Source organism: Melospiza melodia, chromosome 1 (genome assembly GCF_035770615.1).
Source record: "Melospiza melodia melodia isolate bMelMel2 chromosome 1, bMelMel2.pri, whole genome shotgun sequence".
NCBI classification, from domain to species: domain Eukaryota; kingdom Metazoa; phylum Chordata; class Aves; order Passeriformes; family Passerellidae; genus Melospiza; species Melospiza melodia.
This window is the reverse complement of record NC_086194.1, coordinates 56,505,525-56,532,529: the sequence shown is the minus strand read 5'-3', so window position 1 is coordinate 56,532,529 and position 27,005 is coordinate 56,505,525. Positions and strand designations below refer to the sequence as shown.

The 27,005-nt window shown below is 42.6% G+C and overlaps 1 protein-coding gene across 2 annotated transcripts in view; it reads right to left on the bottom strand.

The window, feature by feature from the left end:
- The window catches only part of ITGA9 (integrin subunit alpha 9), a 210,299-nt gene extending 185,639 nt beyond the window's left edge, over positions 1-24,660 (bottom strand). Inside the window, exons 1-6 of one of the 2 annotated variants that reach the window (XM_063158715.1) lie at positions 24,461-24,660; positions 16,220-16,347; positions 14,884-14,990; positions 8,881-9,004; positions 3,260-3,327; positions 905-1,034 (exon numbers count right to left, since the gene is read on the bottom strand). In XM_063158715.1, coding sequence (XP_063014785.1) covers positions 905-1,034; positions 3,260-3,327; positions 8,881-9,004; positions 14,884-14,990; positions 16,220-16,347; positions 24,461-24,627 — 724 coding nt within the window. In that variant the 5' untranslated portion in view covers positions 24,628-24,660. The remainder of the gene's footprint in view (positions 1-904; positions 1,035-3,259; positions 3,328-8,880; positions 9,005-14,883; positions 14,991-16,219; positions 16,348-24,460) is intronic. The other variant, XM_063158707.1, reaches the window with a different exon arrangement.
- Between the last annotated feature and the right edge of the window lie 2,345 nt (positions 24,661-27,005).

Here is a 27,005-nt window from a genome sequence, read left to right as displayed (position 1 = left end):
TTAATATAATATATATAAAATAAAAATGAGTAGAGTAGCTTTCCTTCTAAGGCTCTTTTGTATTTGCCTTGCTCTTTTACTACAAATTATGAGGCTCTCATCAACATAGTAAACCCTATAGTTCAAGCCTATCAGTGGCAAAACCTATTTATGTCTGCAAACAGGTAAACATTAACTCTTCACTTAGCTATCACCAAGCAGTATCTACAAAATTATGGTTTCTTAAATATTAAAGGTTAAGGGGACAATGAGAGGTCAGTGCAAGACTTTAATCAAATAGCATCAACCTGCTGAAATGCCTTCTAGGTCTCAACAGTCTTAGGCACTTCAGATTAAGTGGAAGCCTTTAAATTAAGCATTTCAGGGACATTAGCTGGTTTTAGAGCAAGTAAAACCAATTGAGTTAAAGATGTACCCATATCCAAGCCTTTCACAACTTCCTTCAGTTGCCAATAACACATTTAGATTGTGTTATTTTTGTTGAAATAAATGCATCTGCAATACAAATTCTGTAATTAGTAGTTGCACTTGTTTTAAAGGCACATGTAAGCAGACATGCAGTTCAACTAGTAACAAATAATTTGCCTGTTACAGGGCAAAGGCAAGAATGTTAAGAAGCCCACCACAATCCAATATGCTGTTAAAATGCCTTTTCTATATTAGTCCAAAAAATTACAACAAAGTGTGGGGGGAGGGTGCTAGAACAAGGAGAGAAAAACTGAGTATTTTGAATGTTTCTTTGCTTCCAGATAAGTATCATTTTAATTCAAATATTCTTCTTTTCACACTTTTTATAAAAATACATCACCACAGAAACAAACACTACCAACTTTATAGCATCAAAGCCTTGAAACACATTGTTGGACAATTTCCTATTCACAGCGAGCACTAGAGAGCTGCTTACCAAGGTATGTGTACCTCCTGGCTATCACAGCATCATCATTCAGCTTGTAGTATGTGTTGTCAGTGAGATTCAGTACTTTGACAGTTCCTGTCCAATAATAAGATCCTGGTGCCCCCATGATAACCAGCTCCTACAACAGGAAAAAACAGAGGTGTGTGGGGAAAAGCGTAGGAGGAAAAAATAGCAATCAAAACTTTACACATTAATGGAGAAGGGACAGGATATTTACTTAAAACACCAATAATAAGTCTATCTGTAACAACCTCCATTCTGTGTGCATTTGGACAGTATCCTTCCTTCTTCCCAAATCTGGAGGTGACTGCATACACCCTAGTGACAGGCTGCCTTTTTACAGCCCACTTCTGCTCGGCACTTCTGCTGCAACAGAAGACTTTCCTCAACTTTAATAACTATCAAGCTTATCCCTTACCAACCATCAAGTTTATCCCTACTCCCTGATAGTTCTCTGAAAAATCTCTCTACTTCTGCCTTTCCCAAACATCCTTCAGAAGACCGAGAGCCAGAAGTACTTCAGCCCACCCAGAGCCCATCACTCAGCTACAGATCACGCCCTACTGATACTGGCTGACATGCTATACTAACTAACCATGATGGAAACAGCACAAAGGATTCTGATTTTACAACTGTGAAGCTAAACAGCTGCCATGCACTCAACAAGCAGGATGTGTGTTATGTTCTAGGTGGAACATTTTGCCCAGCTCTGTTATCAGACACTCTGAGAGACAACCTGAATATAAGAGTCATCATAGCATCATAAAATGGTTTGGGAGTGTTACAGACAACCAGACTGATTTACCATTTTGAAAGACCATAGAAATCAGGCACAGTTTCACCCAGCATTCAAAGGTAGATGGTCATGGATAGTATTTTTGAGTCAAAATCCACAGTACATTTACATTCAAGAGAAATTCACAAAATGTTGTCCCAAAACATCCAGCATCCCTGCAGAAAAACCTTGCTCCTGGATGTGGTTTTAAATACCTCCAGCAAGGGACCAAATTAAGCCTGCAGAGCATTAACCCCAGGAAGTTCTCCATCCCCCAAGAAGACATGAACAGCTGCTTTCCTCACATCCCCATTCAATGTAAGTCATGGGTGGACTCCATCCTTGTAGGAAATTGCAGTCATACCCGAGTCCCCTTCAGGTGACCAGTTCCAGCTGGGGGGAGATGTAAAACAAGGGATTCTCCTAATACGACTACAGGGACAGGAATACAAAACCAACCAAAGAGCAGCATGTGCTTAGAAATAGCTTTTTCCTTGTAATGGGCCATACCTGTCAGGTCACTTACTGACAGGAAAAACTACCATCCACAGCACTGAATACAGGATAGAGGGTCTCCTGTTTGACCCAAAAAGCCATTTATCTGCATTTCCTGCTGCCATCAGACTGATGTGATAAAAGTTCAAAGGTATCTTTTGAACTAGGGTAGCAAAGGAAAATTTAAGCCTGGGAACAGAAACAGGCTGGGGAGAGCAGAAAGTCAGGAAACAGCTGCTGCTGGCTGAACATCCAGTTACCAGACAGTGCCCTTATGGCAACAGTGCCTGCCATCCCAGTTTATTGAAATGGCAAAAGGCAATTTCTGAAAGAGAAAACCTTCATTCTGTTTGTATCAGTCTGGACAATACATTCTGTAGATCAGTGCATATATATAATTAGGAGAGGGTATGTGTTCTTAAAAATTTTAAAATAAAACCAAAACACACAAGTGAAAAAGGCACAACCCTGAAACATTAACAAAAGAAAAAAATCCAAGCATAAGGGAACAAATTAATTCTTGACAAAACTGAAACATGCCTGATAGACTTCTGTCCAGAAAAGAATGTGGTCAAGTATTTAAAACAACTGTGGTGTGTATGTTCTACCACATTTTTTTACTCCATCTTGCTGCAACAAAGAACTGTAGCAGAACTGAAAAAAAGTGTTTATCTTCTATATGCGTGTGCATCATATTCATGCACATGTACACATACATAAACAAAATTACTCAAGAAAGACTTTTACATCATCACTTACAGTAAAGAGCTAATGACCTCTATGCAAGTTTTGGGATATACATAATAAGAATATTCCCTGAAGACATTTCCAGAGTCAATTCATTTATACTTGTCCACAGACCTTGAGAGACACATGCACATATGTATGAACCACTGTGCAAGAAACAGACACCTGAGAAACTAGACATGGCAAAGGAGTGTTTGCTGGCAGGAAGGGACCATTCTCAGCACTCAGCCCTCTGTCCAAGCCATCCTTGGGAATCTCCTCCTGGGACATGCAACAGGAGAGCCACTTACCCAGCCCAAGCTTTCCATGCACGTGTCCCAGCTCACCTTGGTAAAGAAGCCTGCGATCCCTGCTTGGCATGAACCGTGCTCCTCTCCATACTTCTTCTTGTACTCTGGATGGAAGAAGGGAAGAAAACAAACTGTGGTCATCCCTGGCACAGCACACACTCTTCACCTGAGCCACCTATGTTTCTATCACACAGCCTGGAGAGACACCAGCATGCAGGGCTCTGGGTTTCATCAGTGGATCAGCCACCAAGATGCAGCAAGCAGCACACCCACCCACATCGGGGAGTATCACAAGCAGCCAGCTGGGGAGGGAGGCCAGAGTGCCCCTAGAGATGCTAAACAAGCAGTGCCACAGCAGCATGAAAAGACCAGCAGCATCACTCCAGTAAAGATGCATTAGAGAAGGCCATCTGTAGCAGATCACTACAGCTCAGAAAGGGGAAGAAGTGATGCACATCCCTGTGTGCCTCCTAGAGACTGTGCTCTGGGAGGTTTAACACTCAGGCCCATTACCTCAGAGAAATAAAGTGATATTCCCCTACAATGACAGTCATCAAAGTGCCCAGAAGCATTCCTGGTGAGGGTGCTTCAGGACACAAGTTCCAGGAAGAAAACAGTGACTGAGGAAAAGATGTGTTTCTACTGGATCAGACAACAGTCTCTTTTGCAGGATATTTATTTCTGCTGCTTTTCATGACCACGTGCTTAGAGCTCTCAGTTCACAGGGAACCCAACCAGCACCCTACAGCTTTTGTTTATGGATTTTACATAGCAATCATTTGCCCTCTCAAACCTGAGGCATTTTTACTTTATCTTTTAGATGATGAGAAAATAAATATTTCTAGGAATACATTAAGTTCACAGTGAGGAGCAGGAAAAAGAGGAAAAAAAAGAAAATCACTTTCCACCCTACCCTAATTCATATATTTTCATCTTGGAAGTATTTGAAACTTACAGCTGGATCAGAGCCCTTCCAGTTTTTTTCCAGAGCATTATTTTCAAATATCTACCATACTATCACTATTTCCTGTATATTACAGTAATTCATGTTCAGAAACAATTTAGCATATAACCTGATAACTGTGAAACTTTTTTATACTTTTTTTTTATTTTAAGCTTCATTAATTATAATGAAATTGATAAGCAAACTGCCTCTGGAACCAAGCAAGTTCCTTTGAAGTTGCATTTTTTCTTATTGAAGATCAGAAGGAATTAATTATAAAAAATGCTGCCTTCTTGCAAAATATTTTATGTAGACATAAGTACACACACACACACCATTCTCCCTTTTGTACTACATAGAGTCTCTTCCTAACATCATAAGGACGTTCAGAATTTCAGACATTTGCTGAGGTCATACCAGTAGCACAGGGAAAAGCTCAGCTGGAGACACCATGCAGAATAGAGACTTGATCCACAAATTACAGTCCCAAAGCCCAACACTCTTGGCCAAGGTAGGGTCCTGACAAAGTGAGATGCATCCCAGCAGACCAGAAGCACAGCTGGGTCTCCTAATGGCAACCCGTGTGAAATGACAATTTCACTGAGAACTGAAGCCCATATTAGCCCATAGCTATTCAGCAAGTGTTGGGGCTCTGAACTGCTAACTCTCCACATACAGATTGTCCAGTACTTGCCTGGGGAAAAATATTTTTTTATCAATGTGAACATTTTTTTCATTAAGAGAGCCAAGGAGAAGAGATTCCTCCCTCCAGCATTTCCTGAAAAATAACTCTATGCATGTCCTAAAAGCCATGTATTCACAATAGCACGATCCCCACCCTTGCATGATGCAATGAGGAAGGTCAAAGCCCATTCAGAATTAAATCTGGTGAAAGATAGCAAAGCTAACAAGAAGGCCTTCTTCAGATACATCAACAACAAAAGGGTACTAAAGAAAATGTAGATTCCACTGCTGAGTGGAAACAGGGACCCCTTGCAAGAGAAATTGCAGAGAAAGCTGAAATATTGAATGGCTTCTTTAGCTGCCCATTTTGAAGTCTGGGGTGATATTTGCTTTCTTCCTGACTTCAGGGTCTATTTGCTTCAGTCTTCACTGCCAAGGCCATGACATTTCACAAGTGGAAATGTAAGCATGGAGGCCCAAATACCTCAGACATCGGGGCTATTTGAGAATTTAAAGCTCCAGTGACACAGAGGGGAGATCAGCACACCAATTTCGGGGGGAATCAAGAGTGATATCGTCCTCCCCAACAAGCCAGCAGCCCAGTACAGACAGGCACTGGGCTCCTGGATTTCTGCCTAACCCTTTCAGCACAAAACTACCCCTTCTTATCTGCTCCCCTAACTCCTATCTACAGTGATGTACACCTGCCTCCACATGCAAGCAAGATCCTTTCCACCCACACATCCATGGCCAAGGGGTGCCAGTCATCCTAGAGGGTCACATCCCAGCATCACAGACCTCTGTCTGCTCCCTAGAGCCCCTCTGCCTCTCCCAAGCAATAGATGAGCTCAGAAAGGGATGAAACCAGGAAGAAACCAAGATTGCTTCTACCTCACCTCCACTTCAGTGCGACACATGTCACTCATACAACATATCCAGCCAGCCAGCCATGAAGTAAAGCAACCAACTAGATAGAAATTGTGCTAGTATTGTATCAGCTCACAGTTTTTGTATGTCTGAATAACAACCTTTGCAGGACATTAAATTGATTTGTTTTCACATAGCTCCAGGCAGTAACTGCAATCAAGGGCAAATTTGTTATTTCTACACTTCTTTATTCTTTCCTGTCTCCCTGCTGACTGCTGTGCATTCCTGATTACAGAGACTGCAAGCCATGAAACTGCTGCAGCAACAGCTGACAGCAAAGCAGCACGATGAGGTTGAGTCTGGAGGAGGTTGCAGCCTGTGCAGCTTCGAAGATGTGCCATGAATAATACATACAGGAAAAAAGAGAAGAAGATGGCAGTGGTTTGCAGCCAGGATGATCTCAGGTTACAAGAAAAGTGAGATGGAGGACAGAGTAATTGCATAAAACAACGCAACATGAAAAAGAATAAGCTTTGATGTGCAACAATTCTGAAGGTAAACGCCCTCAAACTTTTTCTTTGAACAAAACTGTCTGCCAGTCTCTAAGCAAACTTGAATGCTATAACATAAACTAAGCTACAGAGTACAATAAAATAATCTATCATCCTCAAAGATGTAAAATATCACATGTGCTGAAAGTTTTTTGTTTCCTATATTACAGCGTTTCACTACTCTAGGAGGAAACAGTAGCAATCTCTCTGACCTAGCATTGTGATACTGAGTTGCCACCACAAAGCAGGGATGTTTTGATGGCTCCCAGAAAACCAAATGCGTTTTGGACCCGTGGGAAAAAATTACTTTTTGTTTTGGATGCAAGGAATATGAGCATGTGCTGTTCCCCTTACATACTAACCAAAGGGGTCATCAGTCTTCCCCATTTCCACCATCAATTCCTACCAGAGAGGAGTAGGAAACCATCCCAGCTCTCCTCATCAGCTGGACTGCCTCTCACAGTACACACAACCATCCTTTCTTGTAAACTGAATGCATTGGGGGAATGAAGAGGCAGCTCCCTTTTTTGAAAAGCCATTTAAACTATGGGAAAAATAACCAACTGAAAGTATTGCCTGAAAGACTGTGGCCCCATAAAGCAGCTATTATACCACACCCAGCCCATCTAAACCAGAGCAGTTCCTACTCAGAGAGATTGCATTTAACTATTAAATTTGTTGCTGTGTTCTAATTATCTCTCAATTCCAGACTTCTGTCAGCCCCTTCAGAGAAGCCAGGCAAGAACAAAATGGATTGAGACTATGCTGTTGCACCAGTGCCATCTGGTCAGGAAATTTCCATTTTCTCCATGGATGGACACTGATGTGCTCTCAGCTGGCCTGCACCCTTCACCCGTTGAGGCTTATCACCTTATCTGCACTCAAAACAAGGCTCCTGGAAGCAGGCAGGCTACTGTCTACCCCTGTTTGCACATGGCGAGGTCCAGAGAAGGTTGAGACACTGGAATCTTGTCGGGCACAGGCGTGTGTCCCAGTGCAGGGTTTGCAGCCACAGGTCTGGCAGCCTCCCAGCAACGGCCACAGAGGCTGTCAGTGCACAAGCACTTCAGACTCGAAGCTTTGCACTAGCCATTTATCAGTGTCAGTGGGGGAAAATTATTCTTCTCCTTCCAGAAAGTGAAGGAAAAAAAGTTACAAGGATGACTGCAAACTTATTTCACAGCAAACCCTAAACAATGAACTCCTCCATGTGATATACCACAGCTATCTCTCTTGGAGCTTGTTTTATTGAAATTTAAAGAATCAGGAGCAAATGAATGCAGCCATTCCTTGTGACACTGTGATTTCATGTCTGATGTGGCAGGAGGCTGCATGGAAATCTGTCCCAAACTTTCAATTTTCACCTTACTATGCAGTGAAATTAAGCCAGCATAGTACTGCATCAACCCTGCCAACTTTCCACTGGCTGCTCTACGTGTACTAGGCCCACACATTTCTATTTTTTAGCAATTCCTGGCAAATATCCTGTCAGATTAACAGCAGTCTTACTCCAAAAACATGACGCATAGATAAACACAAGTGATTCTTCTCTTCCAGAAACCACATCCCCACCATGGCTTCAGGCAGTGCAGGAGCAGCAACAAAGGCTCAGAGGGAGCCCCATTGGCATTCCTGCATGTGCACAATGTCCACAAAGTTAATATCAGATGATTTGCAGTGTATAACATCAGTGAAAGGCCTTTTCCCGATTTTGCTGACACTAACAAGGAGGGCAGAGAGGCAAGGAAGGACAAATGCAGTAGAACAGTACCCACAAGAGGAAGGCTTACATAGCTTTTATGTACTCTGCTGCACAGCAGCTAGCATGGCTGGTACAAGTCCCTCAAAACTTCTCACATATCAAATAATCTTAGGAGATACCATTATCTTCTACCTAACAATACATTCGTGCCTCTTATTCAGTTAATTGCTTTTGGCCAAGGAGACTCTGTCTCCTGAAGTCTTTTAAAAAATGGAAACATGATGTAAAAGTTTCACATGCACTAGAGAAGGAGAAATTAAAATGATGGCACGTGGGATTTGGTGCAGAACCAAAAGGCACAGCCATCCATGGCTCAGAGCTGAAGCCCTCTCTCTGTATCCACCCCAAACCCAGACCTTAACACAGCAGCAATTTAATATAAATTGTTGCAAAGTACCCCAAAGTGAGGAAAGTAGCACTCCTCCTTGTCCCACATCCCAATCTTCTGATAAATGACAATATAAAAATGGAAGTGTTTCCATAAGATAGGCAAATTGGTTCATGATTGCAACATAATTCAGGATTTTTATTCCATGTCACAGTGAAGCACAAAAGGCCAAGCTCATATCAATATCTTCTTATTATTTACCTAAGGGGAGAGCTGCTGCCTCAAAACACAATTCAGAAACTTTCTATTCCTCCAGTAAAGTGCAACCATGCACTTTACCAGCCACAGAATCCAGTCACTGTGCTATTCTGCCAAGTTCATCCAAAACCCAACTGCCACCACAGCTGGGCCATGAGGCAGTGAAATGTTTTTTAAAAAAATAAAATCAGTACTGAAGGTTACCGTATTATCAGAAGCACAGCAAGGGGCATTATAAACTCCACTTCTGGCCTGACTCCTTACCTTCATAGCAGGGCAAGAGCTTCCTCCCTTTGGACTGCAGGTCAGGAGGAATGATATTGCAGAAGCCATGGGGCAGGATGTACTCTGTCTCATAGTAGATGTTTTTCCAACGGTGTGCACATGCCTAAACAGATCACATAACATGGGTTACTGGCCCAGAGTCAGAGGAGATCACTCTGACCCAGGCAAAGCATGCATGAACAGGACCACTCAGCATCACCTTCACCCCACAAATCCATTGTACTCTCCTTACATTCCACTGTTTCTGAAGTGTCTTCTCATTGTTACCTTCTGCAGCTCAGGACATTGTCTGACCTGGCAGCTCAGATCTCAGCCTTCACATGTATATCACTAGGAAAACAAGAAATCTCAGAGCCTATGCTGGAAATTTCAAAATCTCTGACTGTGCATGAATCCTTGCAGGCAGTAAAGCTTTTCTAACTAAAGATGCACTAACAGAACCCAACAAAAGGTGAAAAACAGGAATAAAGACACTGAGAATACTCAGGAGGTCAAACCACCAAATAATGCATTTGTGAGTCAAAAGTTGGTTTCTACTGGGAAAGGCAGCTCTGTGTTTTGGTGACAGATGTGCTGAGCCTTGCTTACTGGTAGTGAATTTAATTGAAAATACCAAGGATTTTGTAGCAACAAGAGTGGCAACATTAGCCAAGGTGCAGACAAGCTGCAGAGCTTTATCATGAAGAATGAGATCATCCTGAAAAACAGGACTCACCAGACACTTGCTCAGTACAACTGCCACACACACAGGCACACATGCAAGCAATGTAGAGCCTGGTTCTCAACTTCTCAGAACCCATTTGCTCCAAAAACTAACACTGCATTGCTGCCAGCCAAACCACAAGTTGGCTTCTGCTCAGGATTTATTTGGAATAAAAGAAAAGGAAATGTGAAACAACAATGGCTTTGAACTTAGCACATGCCAGACCATATCTCCATCTGCGTCTACACTTAAGTCACTGTAGATGTGTCAATTTATATCATTTAAGGCTTAACTCCATGCCAACAGACCAAGCCTCTATGCTACAAATCATCTCCTCCACATGCCTTTGACTTTTCCTGGACACTTTGCATCAACTCCCTTCACAAATCCCATATTTTACTCCATCCTCTCCAGATGAGATACCCTCTGCCTTCCAATTCTGTGTGCTACCCCACTTTTCTGCTTCAGCACCTCAGACCTGCCCATAGAAGCATCTCAACATTGTTAAAAATTATATCCACTCAAAGCAGGCACAGCTGTGTCACCTCTCCACTAAAGGACATGGGAAGCTCAAAATTCAATCCAGCCACCAACAGATTTCCATGTACTTATGTCCAGAAAGATATAAATAGGTAATACTACTCTCAAAGAGCGAAATCAGTTGTGCAAACCCTGCTCTACTGTTGGCAGTGTTACATTTGATATTTATTGTTTTCCTAATTTCCTGTGCCCAAAGAGAGGCACATATTTCCACTACGGCTATCACTAGGGACATTGAGGGGCTCTGGGGGCTGCAGAAAGTTTTGCACCACACTGCACACTGCAGGCTGCCATCTGTGATGCAAAGAATCCTTCTAAGAGGACTCAGCTCCACAGCCAAATGCATGTGAGAAGTACAATAAGGAGCAGCTTTGGAGACTCCTGGATGCACTTTGAGGAGGCTCAGTTATGATTTCCATCCCCACGCACTACTCATTCAAAATTGAACAGCAACAGATAACCAACATGTGAAACACTCATTTTCAGCAAAGCAGGAAATAGCTTCTCTCCTGATGGATCTGTGAGCACAAATATACACAGGCACAACCTTTGCAAAGACAATGCCATAAATACACACACCATTACAGCAACAGAATCGTCAATCCCAACTCTGGATATAATCTCAAATGGAAACAAGCCAAGAGTATTTTTTAAAATTTTAGAAATATAAAGGATTGTGATATTATAAATTCCTTGATATTTTATATTTCAGAAACTGAAAGACAGTCACATAAATTAACTACTAATTAATCTCTCTCAGAAGAGTACAAACAACGGAGTCAGCAGCATTTCATCACAAGCAGGTGGCTTTGCTCAGGACTGAGGTGCAGAAGCCAAGAAATATAAAACAATATAAGGAGAGAAAAAGCTGCTGCTGGGTAAGAAGTATGTTCAAAATCAACTAGAGGCTATGGGCTCAGTCTAGCAATTCTGGACACATTTAAACCAATCTGTTAAGTCATCTTCATCACGATGTGTATTCAGGCACACTACAGTTCACCACTGATTGCCTTAGTCTGCAAACCTTCAAGGCATGAACTTTCCTTGGTTACCTGAGTTAGTGCTTCCCCAGCCTTCCTTGTGCCACTGCTACAGAATTTGAAATTTGACATCTTCACAATGGACAGGAGTCCAGCAGCTCCTCTTCCTCCTCAAAACTCATTTCTCTGTAGCCAGACAACTAGCACATTTGTCTCCCTACCACAACACATCTGATTTTGGTTTTTTCTGTCTTCTCAAAAGCATTTAGAGTTGATTACAACTGTCACTGTATCATTCAACGTTGCCAAGGCAAGGTGATGTGGCTACATTCTTCCTTCTCTGGCAGCAACAGCACAGGTCTGAAGAGGTCCTTGGAACAGAAGTGAGTCACCTGAATTTGAGGCAAACAACTGCAAACAACTGACAACCTCTGCACCCTGTTTTTAGATGCAAGTTACAGGTAAGTCCCTGTGCAATAAGGAAACCATCAGCATACTTTGGTGCTCAGCAGCTGCTGCTGGGGTACAGGTCCCAGATCTACAGAACAGGGGAGAAATTATGCAAACCCTTGAAGCAAAATAAAATGCTTCTGAGCAAAGCAAGGTATCTATTGATGGCTGACACTGCAATACTGCAATATAATGAATAGGCCATTTCAGAACTGCTGACACTTGGCTCTTTTGCAGATTGCTGCAGCCACCAGCTTTGCTCCACATGAAGAGCAATAGAATGACAGAAGTGGCAGGTATTTAGGAAGAGCAAGACTGAAGGATGTGGCTTATATCCCAGTCACAATGCAACACCCCTGGTTCCTCTCCCAACAGAAGTAAAAGGAGGAATATTGCTGTTTCAGTTTGGAAAGAGCAGGCAATCTCAGGTGTATTATTGCAGTACTGAGATTAATGCAGACTGACTGACAGTGTATCCAAGGACAAGAAACTTTCTCATTAAATCTTACTCCTACATTTGTTTATAACCTCACTGTTTGATGCTTTACTATTTAACCCATCACACAAACACCAAATTCTGGTTTAGTAGCATCCTTGCACAACATGGGCTCAAACACAATCTACCTTTTACCAAACACCAACGAAAGCCCTCTGGCATGCTCCTCACCTTCCCTACTGCCCTGTTGCCATCATAGCTGGTACTCTTATCAGGCAACTGGGGAAAGCTGAAAAGAAAAAAATTTAGGCCTCTAAGCAGCTACAAAGCAAAAGCATCAACTTCTTTATACAACCCACAATTAAACTGTGGGACTAGTTAATCTAACACAGGATTCATGCCAGGAGCATGAATATTTCACACAGGCAATTACATTTGTTTATGGAAAAAAAAAAAAAAAAAACAACAATCTACCCAGGGCTACTGACCAGAAAGATATTACTCTGACTTAAAGGAATTCCTGGAGGGGATGCTGATGGGAGTAAATATAGCTGCAATGTCTGACAATGTAAACTCTACACATTTCTAACTAAAGAAACACACTCGTGTTATCTAGCAATAAAAAAAAAAAATTGGCAAATACAGCTATGAACACATATTCAGACACATCTTCTCAGAAAACCAGTTTTTCAAATGGGCCTCAAAGAAAAGCTACATTTTAAAGAAATGCTAATCCTTAAAATTAGAAGAGCACATGTATGGAAAACCATCTGTGGAAAAATCACAAATCTTTTTCAGTAAAAAGTTCTCAAAACAGAGAGCAACAGTGACCTGAAACATCCAAGTAATTTCCTTCCACAAAGGAATCTGTATGCATTCATTTCAGGCTCTGTTTACACACAGATGCACACAGATGTATAATTAGTAGTTTAAGACTTTGGTGATAAATAATAATGAGAATTATATAATTAATAGTCTCCGGCATCTGGACATGGCCTACATGGTGAGGGGCAGTATAATCTTGTCAGAGCCCTGGATCAGGATTTTTTTAAATCAGTGTCACTTGTGGAGTCATTTTACCACCCTAACCTGCACTGAAATAAGCATACTACCAGCTGTGTATTTTACTTTACTTACATTTCACTTTTAACCTGCTTTATGTGTGAAATTTCTACCCCCTCAGACTAATGCAAGACCGCCCATGTCTCTCACCCTTGTAGCCTCCATCCATCCAGGCAGCACCCACCTTGGCTTTTTGCCCCACCAGCATTCCCTTCAATTACTGCTTATCTCTAGGGAGATGACCCCTAAGCATCAGCTGCAACCTGGTTCCCTTTGAACCAAAACACACAAAATCTGCTATTCTTAAAACATAGTTTCGACAAGAAATTAAGAGCTGCCCAAAAAAAATGCATTAACAACCTTCTAAAAATTAATTAGGATGAATGTCAGGCTGACGACTGGACAATGAAAAGGAAGTCTCTCAAGGGTAGTGTTATCCTGATAAACGCAAGTTACTCCTCAGCTGTCACACAGAACTGAGCACATACAGTACAGGATACACCCTGAAAATATGAATTGCATACACTAGCATGAATGCCTTGAATGAATTTTATCCTCTGTTGTATACATTTACAGTCTATTTTATTTATGCCCCTCTTTCTCCCTTCGTCCTTTAGTCCTGAACATGTTTAAAACATCTAAGAAAAGTGAAGGTAGCCCCTATCACACTTACAAGATATATACCAAGAGAAATGAGGCAAAAAAATATCACAATACTGTGACAGAAAGGTATCAAACCTACCTGTTTGCCCACAGGGAAGTTGGTGCACAAGGGGCATAAGCACCGGTACCCTAAGCACATATTTTAAAAAAAGTCTTTGAGAGAAGCAGGTTTGTCCTCTTGCCTTTTACAGGTGATTGGTACAGTAATCACTGCACAAGATCTTTCTCACTAGCAGCTTTTTGACAGTTCCATGCAAGGGCAGTCCTCTCTATCATTGGAAAGATGGGGCAAACTGAAAGTTTCCTATTCACAAACAGTGCTGTTTAGAATTAGACTGCTGTCAAGGTTACCCTGATACAACCTTGATATTTCTCTGCCACATATAACATGCACAACACTTTGCTGCAAAATTCTTTTTATTTCTGTTAACTTCCCTGCACACACACTCACTCAGGTAGACAGTCAGAACCCAACCATGGATGTACATGCAGACAACAAATGTAAAATCATAATGTACAATACCTGTGCATTCTAGAAAGGGTTTTGCCCGGGACTCTTTACAATATCACAGGAAAAGTTTTGCAAAGAAATATTGCACATCCTAAGGATCATATCAGCTCTCCTTGTCCCGTCTATGTGCATAGTGACCCCACTGAAAACAGTAAGTCAATCCACACACAGTTAAGACATCTCTATCTGCAACTCTTCTACCTACTCAATAAGAAATTAATATAGATAAATGAAAAATATGGCCACAAAGAGCAATTTACATTTTTCCTTGTCAGTTTTCAGATGCAATTCATATGCTTAAGGAAAATGTATGCTTGCATATTTCCTACATAAACACAGAAAAACTACAAAAAGAACAAATTAGTAGAATACCTCCCAGACAAATTGTGTTTATTCAGTTCAAAGATATAAATCCTCAGATTTAGGAGGAAATCCTTGGCTGACACAAGTCAGGTGTGATGGCTTGGAGTCCTCCCTCTATAAATCATGTCCTCTGGCTGGGGTTCACTTTGGCTTGAAGAAAGGGACTACAGAATCTGCTGCCTGGACTCTGCCAGTCACTGCCAACACAATCCTGATGTGCTTAGTCAGGCAGCAGCTACATTTTTAATGAGATCAAAGAATAGTATAGACTTACCAGCACACTTCCACCAGCCTTTGGCTGTCTAGCTAGGCTCACACCCATCCATTCATCATCTCTGTCTTCCTTACAGGTCTTTCCACAGAGCATGCCCCGAGAATTGCCTACAGAAAAAAAGGGAAAGGCAGCAAGGCAAGGACCGTGAGTTTTAAATACCTACCAAAGAATCCCGACAAAAAAAGAGATTTCCCATCAAACATTTGAAAATGCTTTTCTTTCCCCCTGCATCCTGATTATTTATTAGTTCTTGAATGCATTAACCGGGGCAATGTTCTCACTCCTAAGTGGCACCATACACATAAACAGCTGAGGACAGACCCTGTTCCCAACAGCCAGCAGCTATCACACTGTGTTCACAGCTCTACTTAAATGAGCCATCAAACCATTAAGTCAATGGGAGAGGTATCAGATTGCCTCCTGAATGCAACCTTAAAAATGAGATCAGGGGCACTTAAAAAAAAAAAGAAGAGGCTGATATCTACAGTCCTATCAGGCAGCACTCATGAATCCATGACAACTTACAATCTGGTAGAGGACAAACCACTTAGCTAAAACGCTGTCTTAACACATGTAAACTTCATAAACAGAAATTCTACTTAGTGTAAGTACAAGATGAACTATGCCTTATTGTATAAAGGCAGGAAAAGCAACATGTCACCAAGAAAACCCAAATATTAAAATGCTTCATTCTTTACCATCATTATCCAGCAGGAAGTTTTAGATCATAATTTTACTTTAGGCGTCCACCTTCCCCTGCCTCAGACAGTTCATCAGAGTAACTGAAGTCAACCCAGATCCCACACAATGGCATACAAGCGGTCTCACTGAGACCACTTTAGTACAAAAAGTAAACTCAAGAAATTATTTGCTGTATTATGAGGGAACCCATAGATCACCACATTACCAATAACATCACATATCATGAGCCATTCACAGCATTGCCTGGGGTCACCTCTGCACTCTGACTTCAGCACTGCCTGGAGCAGGCAGTACAAAACACGTACATAGTCACCAACATGCTGAAAAGCCACACTGAAGCAGATGAAGAAAGACAGAAGCTCAGGTTTAGCAGGGAAAAATCCACATTTACCTGGTTACTTGCTGGAAAGAGCAAGCAAGGTCATTGAGAGGACACCAGCACCAGTGGGATCTTATTTTGTAATGCTGAAGAGAACACGACACTTTTGCTAACAGTGTTCAAAATCCATCAGGAAAGGCTGATGGCTGCCTCTCAATATTTTGGGGCCAATTTGAAGTTGGAAGAAGGACTGCTGGCCATGGAGTTTGGATTTTTTTGGTTGCCTCCTACTGTCCCAACATCATAACTACCCACCTCTCCCCATATCCAGTTCTGTGCATCTTCTGTCAGGGTTGGTATGAACTCGACATTTGAACACTGCTCCAGGGGACTGAACAGAGGTGCTGTATTTAGATTCTGCCTTGGGGGCACCAACCAAGACCCTGGAAACCAGAAACAAAGCAACAAGTGTTTAATTTCAGGAGGAAAGGGGAAAAAATCCACAAACATCACCAAAGCTCACATTGCTAGAGCTTCACTAGCACAAACACTTTTCTCAGCAACCTTGTAAACAATGACACTGATTCATGAACTGAAAACACCACACGCAATAAAGGTGTGCTTCTTCACACCACTGTGCTTCTCCACAGTGAATGCTCAAATATTTTTAACAAATAAAATGTCTATTACAATTGTACCACATTTAAAATGACACACCCTCACCACACACCTTCCAAAAGCTTTTAGGATAGCATTAAGAGCACAACAGCATCTGCATCCATTTTTCCTCAGTTTCAGCTACATCAATCCAGAACTGATATACACACAGCAGATAAAATCTGAACCTCCTGCTGGCTGCAGTCTTGCCAGGCAGCACAAGATTTGTAAGCTTGTTTAGAAAGTGGAGGCACCCCATTCTCAGAACATTTTATATAATTACATTTTGAATAAACAACAGCAAGAAATCAAACCAACAATACAAGCATACCTCTTCCACAATACATTGCTATCAACCAACATTTATCATTAAGGCTGTGAAGACTTTACCTGGACCCCACATGAGATCTTGTGTTTCTGGGAAGCACCAATGGCCTGCTCTGACCATAGGGTTACCCTCGAAAGAAAGATGGTCAGCACTTTTTAATCACTTGTGCTAGGATCTAGTTGAACTCTTTAACAAGCAGGCTTCTATCTTCTTATGCCCTAAGGGATGCTTTTTGAGGAGGATTACAGGGGAAGCACAAGTACTGATGCACAAGTATTTCACTGTCTCCTTATTAAAAGGACAATTTGTGACCCCAGAGCTGGGCAGGTGAGGAGGAAGAAGGAGGTTAAGCAGGAGGAAGACAGCTCCAAGGAGAGCAGCTAAGTAACAGTTCTGCAATTCTCTTGTACTGTCATGCATGACAGATCTCCTGAATGTAAAAAAATCCTCACTAAAGTTAAGCCTGGGGTTGGAACTAAGAGCGACCATCTCTAAAGGGCTAGGGCTCCAGAAGTCCCCTGTGCAGACCCAGGCTGCCACCTGGGAGGCAGCAGCAGCTACCCAAGGGGACACTGCTCTTGGTTTAGCCACTACAGAGCTACTGGTGCAAAGTCAGCCTGCACACACAGCCCTCTCAGATGGACAGCCCAGCACCAATGCCCAAATTGATGTTTTCCCTGTTCTTAACAACTTTTCCCTCACCCTCCAACCTAAAGCTCCATACCAACCACCACTCATCATCACCATCCCAGTACACACAAGGAGACCCAAGGCACAAGGTGTGCACTTGTCCAGGGCCAACCTGAGCCATGCAAAAGAGCTTCCCCTGCATCAGAGCCTCATCTATACACAACAGGAGCCTACCTCCACTCCTGACACACTGCTTTGGATCTTGGGTGCAACAAAATTGGCCTGTGGTAAAAAAAACCTGATACATTTACAAAAATATGAGAAACACTTGTGTTAAGTGACTATTTTTGCTGAGATTTTATAGGCCAAACTCTTTCATTTGGAGAAGTCTAATGGAATTGCACTCTTGCACTCTGTTACACATATCATGCTTTCACAAGTGAGAAGAATGAATGTCTAAAATACTTAAAATGCTAAAAACTACAGAGGCTGCACACTTGGGGAGCAAGTGCAAAGGAGCCTGAAAAATAACTCTGAATGGAAATCCTACTAGGCAGTCAGCAGATATTAAATCAAATGCCAGTCATTTCATTTACACAGGCAATGAATGCATAACATTCACTTATTGAAAGTCAGGAGATCTAACGTGATCTTAAAGAGTTACAGGTTCAAAGTGCAAAAAGAAACACCATGTTTCTATGACCTGTTATAACAGTAAGATAACACAGGTCACACCAAACTCCAGTTTAAAACAGGTCCTGTTCTAACCTAAGAAAAATAAATATGATTTGGTAACTAATGCACAAGATACCTTGGGTTGCAACATGAAAGACAGAGACAATGGAGCCTAAATTACACAGCATTTTCATCTCTCTTTAAAAAGATGAATGGGAAAAATTGATAATTAGCAATTGGAGTAGACTATTGGTACAGATAATACTGCTGTCTTGAGCAATTATACCTTTCAAAAAGAAAATGTACATTGCCATTCCTTGATGTGGACTGAGCAGAAAGAAGCAGTCAGTGATGTGTGCCAATGGCAAATTTATTTTGGATTGTCTTGAATGTCCATGCATTCAAATTTGGTATTTCACACACAGCACATACTACGTCATCTTAGGATTTTGTCTCATTCTCTCACTCTTGCACCTAAAACCCAGCAGTTGAAGCCTTTGCAGAGCCACTGCATCATCTAGTATGATCCATGCTCACTAATGCCCTAAGATGGAAAACAGGAGGTTTTCTGTTTGTTCACATGGTTTTTGGTTGGTATTTGTTACATAACAATTACTTTAATTTTATTCAAAGGTTTGAGACTTGAATATTTCCTTTGTCAACAAAAAGACTTGCTTACTCTTTCACTAGCTTCTGTATGTAATGCCTTAAGTGTTGTAAGGAAGTCACCCATTTAACTATCATGAGACTTTTCAGAAGACCTGGATAGACAACTCATTTCCATCTAAATACTTTGGGACTCATGGAGCAAAAGAACCCACCTGTTTATATCTCCTCTCATATTTAAATCACCTTTGAAATCTTGTGCAATGTTTATGAAACAGCACTGCAATCAGAGGAAGTGTTTTTTCTCTGCTACTATATCAAATCAGAAATACATTTCAAAATAAATCTTATAGTCTAATAAAGTCTTCTCTTATTTCAGTGCTGTGGAGTCTTGCCTGGCATGGACACAGAAGATACAAATAGAAGAACTTTCCAATATATTCCAAATACTTTAACCAGCATTTGTTTAAAATGACTGATCTTTGCAGTACAGATTTCCAGTGTTACTATATGACTGCTTGGGCAGTCGGCAAGGAGGTGCCAGCAGCTCTCCAGCCTTTTGCCAAAAGGCTCACTATGTGAGGCTTACTATGTGAGTATGCTATGTGAGTAACACTGTCTGCAGAGATTCTTGATGAGTGCAGCTTCTCACAACCACACTATTCTATGGAAAGCCCCTAGAATATTAGTGAGTAGCTGCATGGAGATACCTTGAGGGGAAACCTCATCAAGAGAAAGAGGTTACTTTCTATGGAGAAAGGCAGAGAACCAAGAACAGGAGGAGGGGAGTTTGGAGCCATTTCAGCCATTTTCCTTGAGGTGTACAGAAATCTGTGAGCAACAGCCTCATCCCACTGGCTCTGTGAAAAAAGTATTGGGGTTTAAACCAAAATAGGGAGCAGAAAGCACACTTAACTTTCTCTTCTTGCACTCATACTCACATGATCAATGACAAACATTTTCATCTGTATTGAGAGAACTATGCAGCTGCATGGCTGGAAACCATGCCACTGAAGGAGTTGCAGCAGCCAGTTTTATTGGACTACAAGAAGCTTTCTTGGCCACAGAGAAATTCACACCTCTTTAAAATTACTTCCTGAAGAACAGTAATGATCACTTCCCTGTTGACTGACCCTTCAGGACACACAGATTTGGAAATTAGGTGTTGAATTTAACAAAAGGAACAGTGAACAGAAGTGCAGAGCTGACCAATGCCTGGAGAGATGCCAAACACATTAAGCATCAGCAGGGATTAGACAATCACAATTAAAAGACTGAGGACTGTAGGCACCTCACCTCACTGCAGAGGTACATGTTGGGAAAAAAAATCTTTAAGTATCCTCACATACCACAGCTCATTTCAAAAGCATACCAAAAGAGGGTGCCCTACCATCATATCCCAGTTGAGTTTCTCCCCTTTAGAAATGTCTCTGTTACTTCCAAAAAAAAACCAAACCAGTTACTTGAAATAAAACCCTGTGTTTCATCCATGACACACAGAGCAAGAAGCAGGAGGGCTGGATGATCCATGACCAATGACAGCAAGCTCAGATTCCTTGAAATTCCATGGCAGAATCTACAGCATCACTATTTAGATTACGCACACAACTTCCAGTCTCCACTGGGTCAATCTGTTCCCACACCTTTGATACATAACACAGAGAATAAAAATTTTCAGTTCCCCTGAAGTTGCTGAATAGAGCTTAAAGACTAAGCAGGCAAAAAAACCAAGAAAGAATATAAAAGTATACACACAGGATGATAAATGTGACTGGAACCAGTGGAAAAACAGATAAAAGAGACCTACAGTGTTTGTTCAGGCAAGCTATGTAACAAGAAGCAACAGCACGTGTCCAAAGAAAAAGTTCAAGGAAAGGTCACCTCTAATATTGAAGCATTCAGTGCATACAACCACTAGAGACCCCTCTCAATAAACCTCCAGAACCATAAAAGGACTTTCAGGAGGCAGATGCATGTAAAATATTTCTAGGAAATGATGCTTATGTATTAGATAAGAAACATATTTTAATGAATATATATGATTATGATAAACACCTTGTTGTAAAGTCTCACAACATAAGCAGAACAAGGAGAGATCAACTACATGTCCTGTGCAGATAAAGAATGCCTGCTTTCTATTGTTTCAAATTGTATTAGAAAATTTATTCCATCCAATTTTGGACTGCCCTCCTTCTGGTCGACCACATGTTTACAGGACATGCATTACAACACATCTCACGCAGCCCAAGATGCAGATCAACCTTCATTATTTCAGCAGCAGCACAAACTGGTGAAGAGCAGGGCTGAAGGAATGATGCAACAGCACAGAAACCAGACCCTTTCTTTATTGTAAAACTCACAGCAGGACACCATGCAACTAAACTGACTTTTCCATGCCAGATTATTTTGCCAGAGAAGATGAAATGGTCACCCTGGACTTGCTGACAGATTTGAGGGTGTCAGCAAGAAGAGATCATAAGGAGGGAAAGGGGGAGAGACTAAAGAAATGTCTTATTCATTTAAAAAAAGAAGAATCAGAGATTTCAAATTATTACCACTGTTTAGTTGGGGAAAAAATGTGGGTTTTATTTTCTTTTTAACTGTCTGGGGCCGTTTCTTGGTTGTTTTTCGAGTCCTTACTCCAAGGCTCATCATTGTATCCAGAGAGCAGAAGCACTTCAGCTTGTCCCTGCTCTAAATGTAACCAGCCACTTGGTTTCTTGCTGAAAATGGCAATGATGTACCCAGCACTGAGTAAACCTGTCCAGATTAAAGGAAGGAAAAGCAGACATTTTCAGAAATACAATAATCTCAGCACATCTCAGTTGAGAAACATTTCTTAAGACAAGAAAATGTGCAAAACCAGCTCAATGGAACCATCATTGCAATCAACTATTGCAGAAAATGTCAAAGGCACTGACTGGCTCCACTACTGTAGCGGCAGCTGAACACCCAGTTCCCATTTGTAATTTCTGTGTGCAGCAGCCTGGCTATTCATGCTTATCTGATGTAAGATTTCATACCAAATATCCCACCTCCCTTCTTTTCATTCTACATGAATATTTGGCTCATATGAAGCCTGAAAGGATCACCAAACCCTGAACCAGTTTACTAGAAACCTTTAGGCATAAGGTAGGAAATACAGACAGGTGGTCTTGGAAAACAAAGAGTTGAAACATTATATATATACATATATATATATATATATACACACATAGAGTTGAAACATTATATATATACATATATATATATATATATATATATATACACACATACATACACACAAATATGCAAGGCTACAGAAAACAAGACAGCTCTCATGTCAGAAGCACATTAGGTGAGTATCAGGCCCACAAGCAATGAAGAGCAAGAGTTCCCTGAATACCTTCAAATTCTTGAGAGCATATTAACATATTAAACAATTTTAGATGGGCAGGAGCCCCATCAGCCTCAGATTTGATCAATCACATTTTTGCAGACTCATATAGTGCTAAACTCACTGGGCAAGTCTTCATCGTCCAAAATATCACCGTATACAGTTAAATTATTTTAACTACTTCCCATTGCAGTGTACAGACCCAATCGACATGAGAAAACTGAAATGATAGCTCTTCCTTGGGTATATAAAAGTCACAAGAAGAAAGAAAAAAACTTGACACACAAAAACAAACAATAACCCTGCCTCTTAAGAGGAGCTTCTTCAGAAAACTGGAAGAAGGCAGCATATACTTTTAAGAGAGTCATTAATGACTTTTAGGATGCACGCACACATTACAAGCACAACTGCACACAGCACACTAGAATCAAGGGAAGTCTAAAAATACTTGTCTCCCAACTTGTTATCCCAGTGTCAGTTGGGAACAGGATTTTGAAGTACCCATGAAAACAAACTTCCTGGTCTCACAATGAAAAAAAGAGCATTCCCACCAGTGGTGACAATCCCACCCTGATGATTTCTGACTGTGCTGATGCTTACCATACTAAGCTGCCCTTAACACTTTTGGGTGTTGGGTGTAACAACTTTTTTATTTAAAAACAGTTAATGATCTTAGATATTTCATTGGTTTGGTATTTTTTCTTCTGGTGTCACAGCAAAGGCATCAGGTATCAGCTCCATTTTCAAAAAAAAATGAAATTTACATAACTGAAGATTTTAATTTGAGCACCAGACCCAGACTTCTAACAGATCCCTGCCTTCAGACAGATGCCCCACACTTAAAGTCCAGCATGTTTCTAAATGAAGTGGGGCTATCTCAAAGATTCCTCCCTAGTCCACCTTCCCTTCCAAAAACACACCAGCAGTTGCTTTATGAAGACAATTCATTTTATCAATCAGAATGACAGATACTTACATAAGAAGCAACAAATTCTACCACTTTTTCCCCACCACACTGCAGTAGATCAGCATTGCATTCACACCCTTGTGAATCCCCAGCAATTTGTGTTGAATAGAAGTTCCTTTCAGCCTTTGCACCCTTCATTGACTCCTGACCTAAGTTAAGCACTGCTTTAAACTGAGATCTTTTCTTCTCTCAGGGTGCTTTTCCTCTATGATATCTTCTTGTAAGCCCTTAAAAATGAATGCTCTATGAAAGCCACTATGGAGAAAGGCAGAGCATAGAACTACTTGGGAACTAAAGGCTGTGAAAGAAATTCATTTTTAAAGAACTGTATGCCAGAATGAATAATTTATTTAAACCACAGTGCACCAAAGTTCCAACATCAATAGCTGAATATCTAAGTATAAAAAGATAAAGACATGCTTTGTGGATGCTTACTGGCAGCAGTGTCTGCTACTCACATTAGAAGGGCACCAGATGACACTAGCTAGGTCCAATTAAGAGAAATCACATTTAATTCTCACAAAGAGCCTCTAACCTAGACAACAAACAGACTATGTTCCAACGCTCTTTTCAATCAACAGGAAAAACAAGAAGCTCGCCAGTTTCACAAATTTTTGGATGTAGATAAACTTTCTTTCTTCGGCCGTTTTTGGGTTTTTTTTAAGTTACACAGACATTTCCTCTACGATTTGGAAGCGGCTCTTCAGCCTCCGGAGGAATTTTGTCCCTCGCCAGGCAGAGTGCGGGTAGTTTAGCTCCGTGGACGCTGCGTGTGCTGCTCTCGGTGGAAGTTACCGGTATTAGAAACGTTTCCCATTAACACGGCAAAACCCATCATCATTCGTACCCCGTGCGCTTTTTCGTACGCTGTCCGGACGAAGAGCTGCGAAATATTTCCCGCGAGGAAGGGGGATCGAGTACAGGGTCGCGACATCGGCCGCGGGCCGGCTGGTGCTAGGGGACAATTAGGTCACAATGCCAAGCGCCGGCTGCCAGCCCAGAAAGGACATCCCGGGTTAAAACGCCTCCCAGCGCGGGGCCCCCTGCTCACATTAGAGAAATCCTTCGTGCTCAAGGGGCGCGGAGCCCACAACTCTGCCTCCAGCGAAGAGGTGGCCCGAGCGCGGGGAGAGACCCGCAGTCCAGGGCGGAGGCGCCCCTTGGCGGCCCCTGCGAGGGGCCTCGGGTCGGGCCGCGCCGCTGCGGGAGATGCGGCTGCCAGGAGGGATGGATGTCCCGGCAGCGACCGCCGGGCCGCATCCCCGCCGCCCCCCGCGCCCTCGCCCGTCCCGGGCACGCAGGGGCCGCGCTACTCACCACCGTGTGCTATCGTGGTAGTGCTGCAGCACCGAGTACCCAAAGAAGGAGCCGTTGGGACCCCGGAAAATCACGGGGCGACCCACATCTACGTTGTAGGAGCGCACCACGGCCGCCCACAGCAGCGTCCACAGAACCCTTGCTGCGCCCCACCGCGCCTCCGGCATCGTGCGAGCCCTGAGCCAGCCGCCCGTACCGGGGCCGCTGAGCGCTGAACTCCGGCCCACCGACCCCGCCCTGCTCCCGGCGCCGACTCCAAGCTGGCGTGTCCGGGCGCGGCGCTTTTGTGCCCGCCCCGCGCCGCGGCTCGGCCCGGCCCCGCCGCGCCCCGCGGGCACCGGCGCCCCTCCGCCTCGGCCGGCCGTGCCGCCGGCACCCCCTGGCGGCCCTGCGCGGTACCTGCCGAGCCGAGCCGTGCCGTGCCGCGCCGTGCCGTGCCGTGCCGTGCCGCGCCGTGCCGCGCCGTGCCGCGCCTTGCCGTGCCGTGCCGCTCCGTGCCCTGCCGTGCCGTGCCGTGCCGTGCCCGAGCTCGCCGCCCGTCGGCCCCGGAACGCGCCGTGCTTGGCTCTGGCGCCCGGCTCTCCCCGCCACGGCACCGCGCGGCCCCACAGCCTCCCCCTCGGTGTCCCTCTCTTCCACCAAACTGCCTGTCAGCCGTGACTTTCTTTCTTTTTTCCACCTACTCCCCTTCTCACGCAGCCCCTCCCCGGTCGGCGCCTGGAGGGGGAAGAGGGAAATCACAAAGTCTAGGGCAGAAAGACATGGAGGAATCAGTCCTGACTTCCAGTAGTTTGAGGCTATCAGCTGTGCTTGAATCTGGCACAGCGGAGAGGAATGCTTCGTGAGTGACAGATGACAGATCTGATTTGCATCACGCCGAAACGCCGGGAGATTTTCGTGGAAAAAGGGAAGCTATGATGAGAGGCAGTGTCTTTTTTCAGGGCAGAAGAAATGAAAATACTTCGCGTAAAAAAATCAGGCCAGTGTTTTCTGGCAGAAGTACTTCAGGTCTGGAAAAGAAGCAGCAACCTCCGTGGCTAAGTAAAAGCTGAAAATAATTGTTCTAATACTTGAAAAGTTTGAAAATCTGAGAGCAAAAATAATCAGTCAAACATGCACTAATAGATGAGCAAAAGCAAAGGCAAGAAGTCTACTCCAGAGGATAATACAAGGGTGATCATCACTCTGTATGAAAAGGGGAGGGGAGTTAGGTGCTATAAAACCCTTGGGCTCACAAAGCCCATCCTTTTATTAAAGTGAAAAGCAGTATATTTTATACTCAAAATTCATGTGTTTAGATCCTTCTGAGCACCAAGCCCAGAATATCAGAGGATAAATAGTTTCTCACAGATAATTGTGACGTTCATATGTTTCTGTTAGCCTTGTCTTTGACTATTTAATTCCATCTACAGCCCTCATACATAAGAAAGTGCACCAGGAGAAGCAGAGTAAGTCCTGAGAAAGACAGGAATAGAGGGGAACTCTGATACTACAGGAACTGCTCTGATACTACAGGTCACTGGAGATTTGCAGCCACATCCAGTAGTACTTCTTGCATATGCACACGAGAGTTAATGCGTAATTTGCTTCCGATGACACCAGTGATCTCCAGGGAAGAGTGCTGCGTGTTGAGGCTCTTGGAAAGCTGTCATGGAAAAACACTCTTGCAAGTCAAATCTTCTTTCAGTGAAGGAAGTTCTTGGTGGAAGAGTAATTCTTTTTCTGCAAACGGTTTGCTCCAGGATTTTTTTTTTTCAGTGAGGAGGGAATTCTGGGGTAAGCTGTTTCATAGTATCCATGTGGCTCTTTCAAATACATAGCCTGTTTCTGCAAGGGAACTTCCTCACCAGGAAGAAGACTGGTCTCAATCATTGCTTTTGAGCATCACCTTCAGAGCAAGTGCTGCGCGCCACATGTCCATGTTGCTGTTTAGAAACTGCCATATTTGATGTTGACTGTGATGCCAGAAAGCAAACATTAACATAGAAAATTTCAGGGACAGGTTAAAAAGAGGAGTAAAAATTACAGAATTTGGTGGTGAAAAAAAAAAAGAATGGATGTTTCCAGTCACCAAGGTGTTTTATATTGGCCATGTGAAGCTTAGTGGTATAATTATTTAGCATCCTTGTTTAAGGTGGCTTGTGAAAAGGTTGGAGTAGTGTAAGTCTTCCTTCAGCTAACTATGACCAGGGTTATGAAGACGTGAAAATTTTTCAGTCAAGTCTGAGTGGCACAATGCTCGCTATCAAATAAAATGGGAAAGTCACTTTATCAGTAAATTCAGCCTTAAGTGTACGATCAAACTGCAAGAATTGATTTTTTTTTATTGGTGCATCACGTGAAAACAGCAGGGCATTTATGTCATATTAGTAAGGAGATTTATAACATTTAATAGAAAGATTTTCACAGGGATTTAATAACTGAGCAATCAATATGGATAAAAGTAATCTGATTTAGGCAGAAAGTCAATACGCCTCAATTAAGCAAATTCCACAAATGACACGCAATCATTAGCACTACAAAGCCACATCTCTGCCTTTTGAAG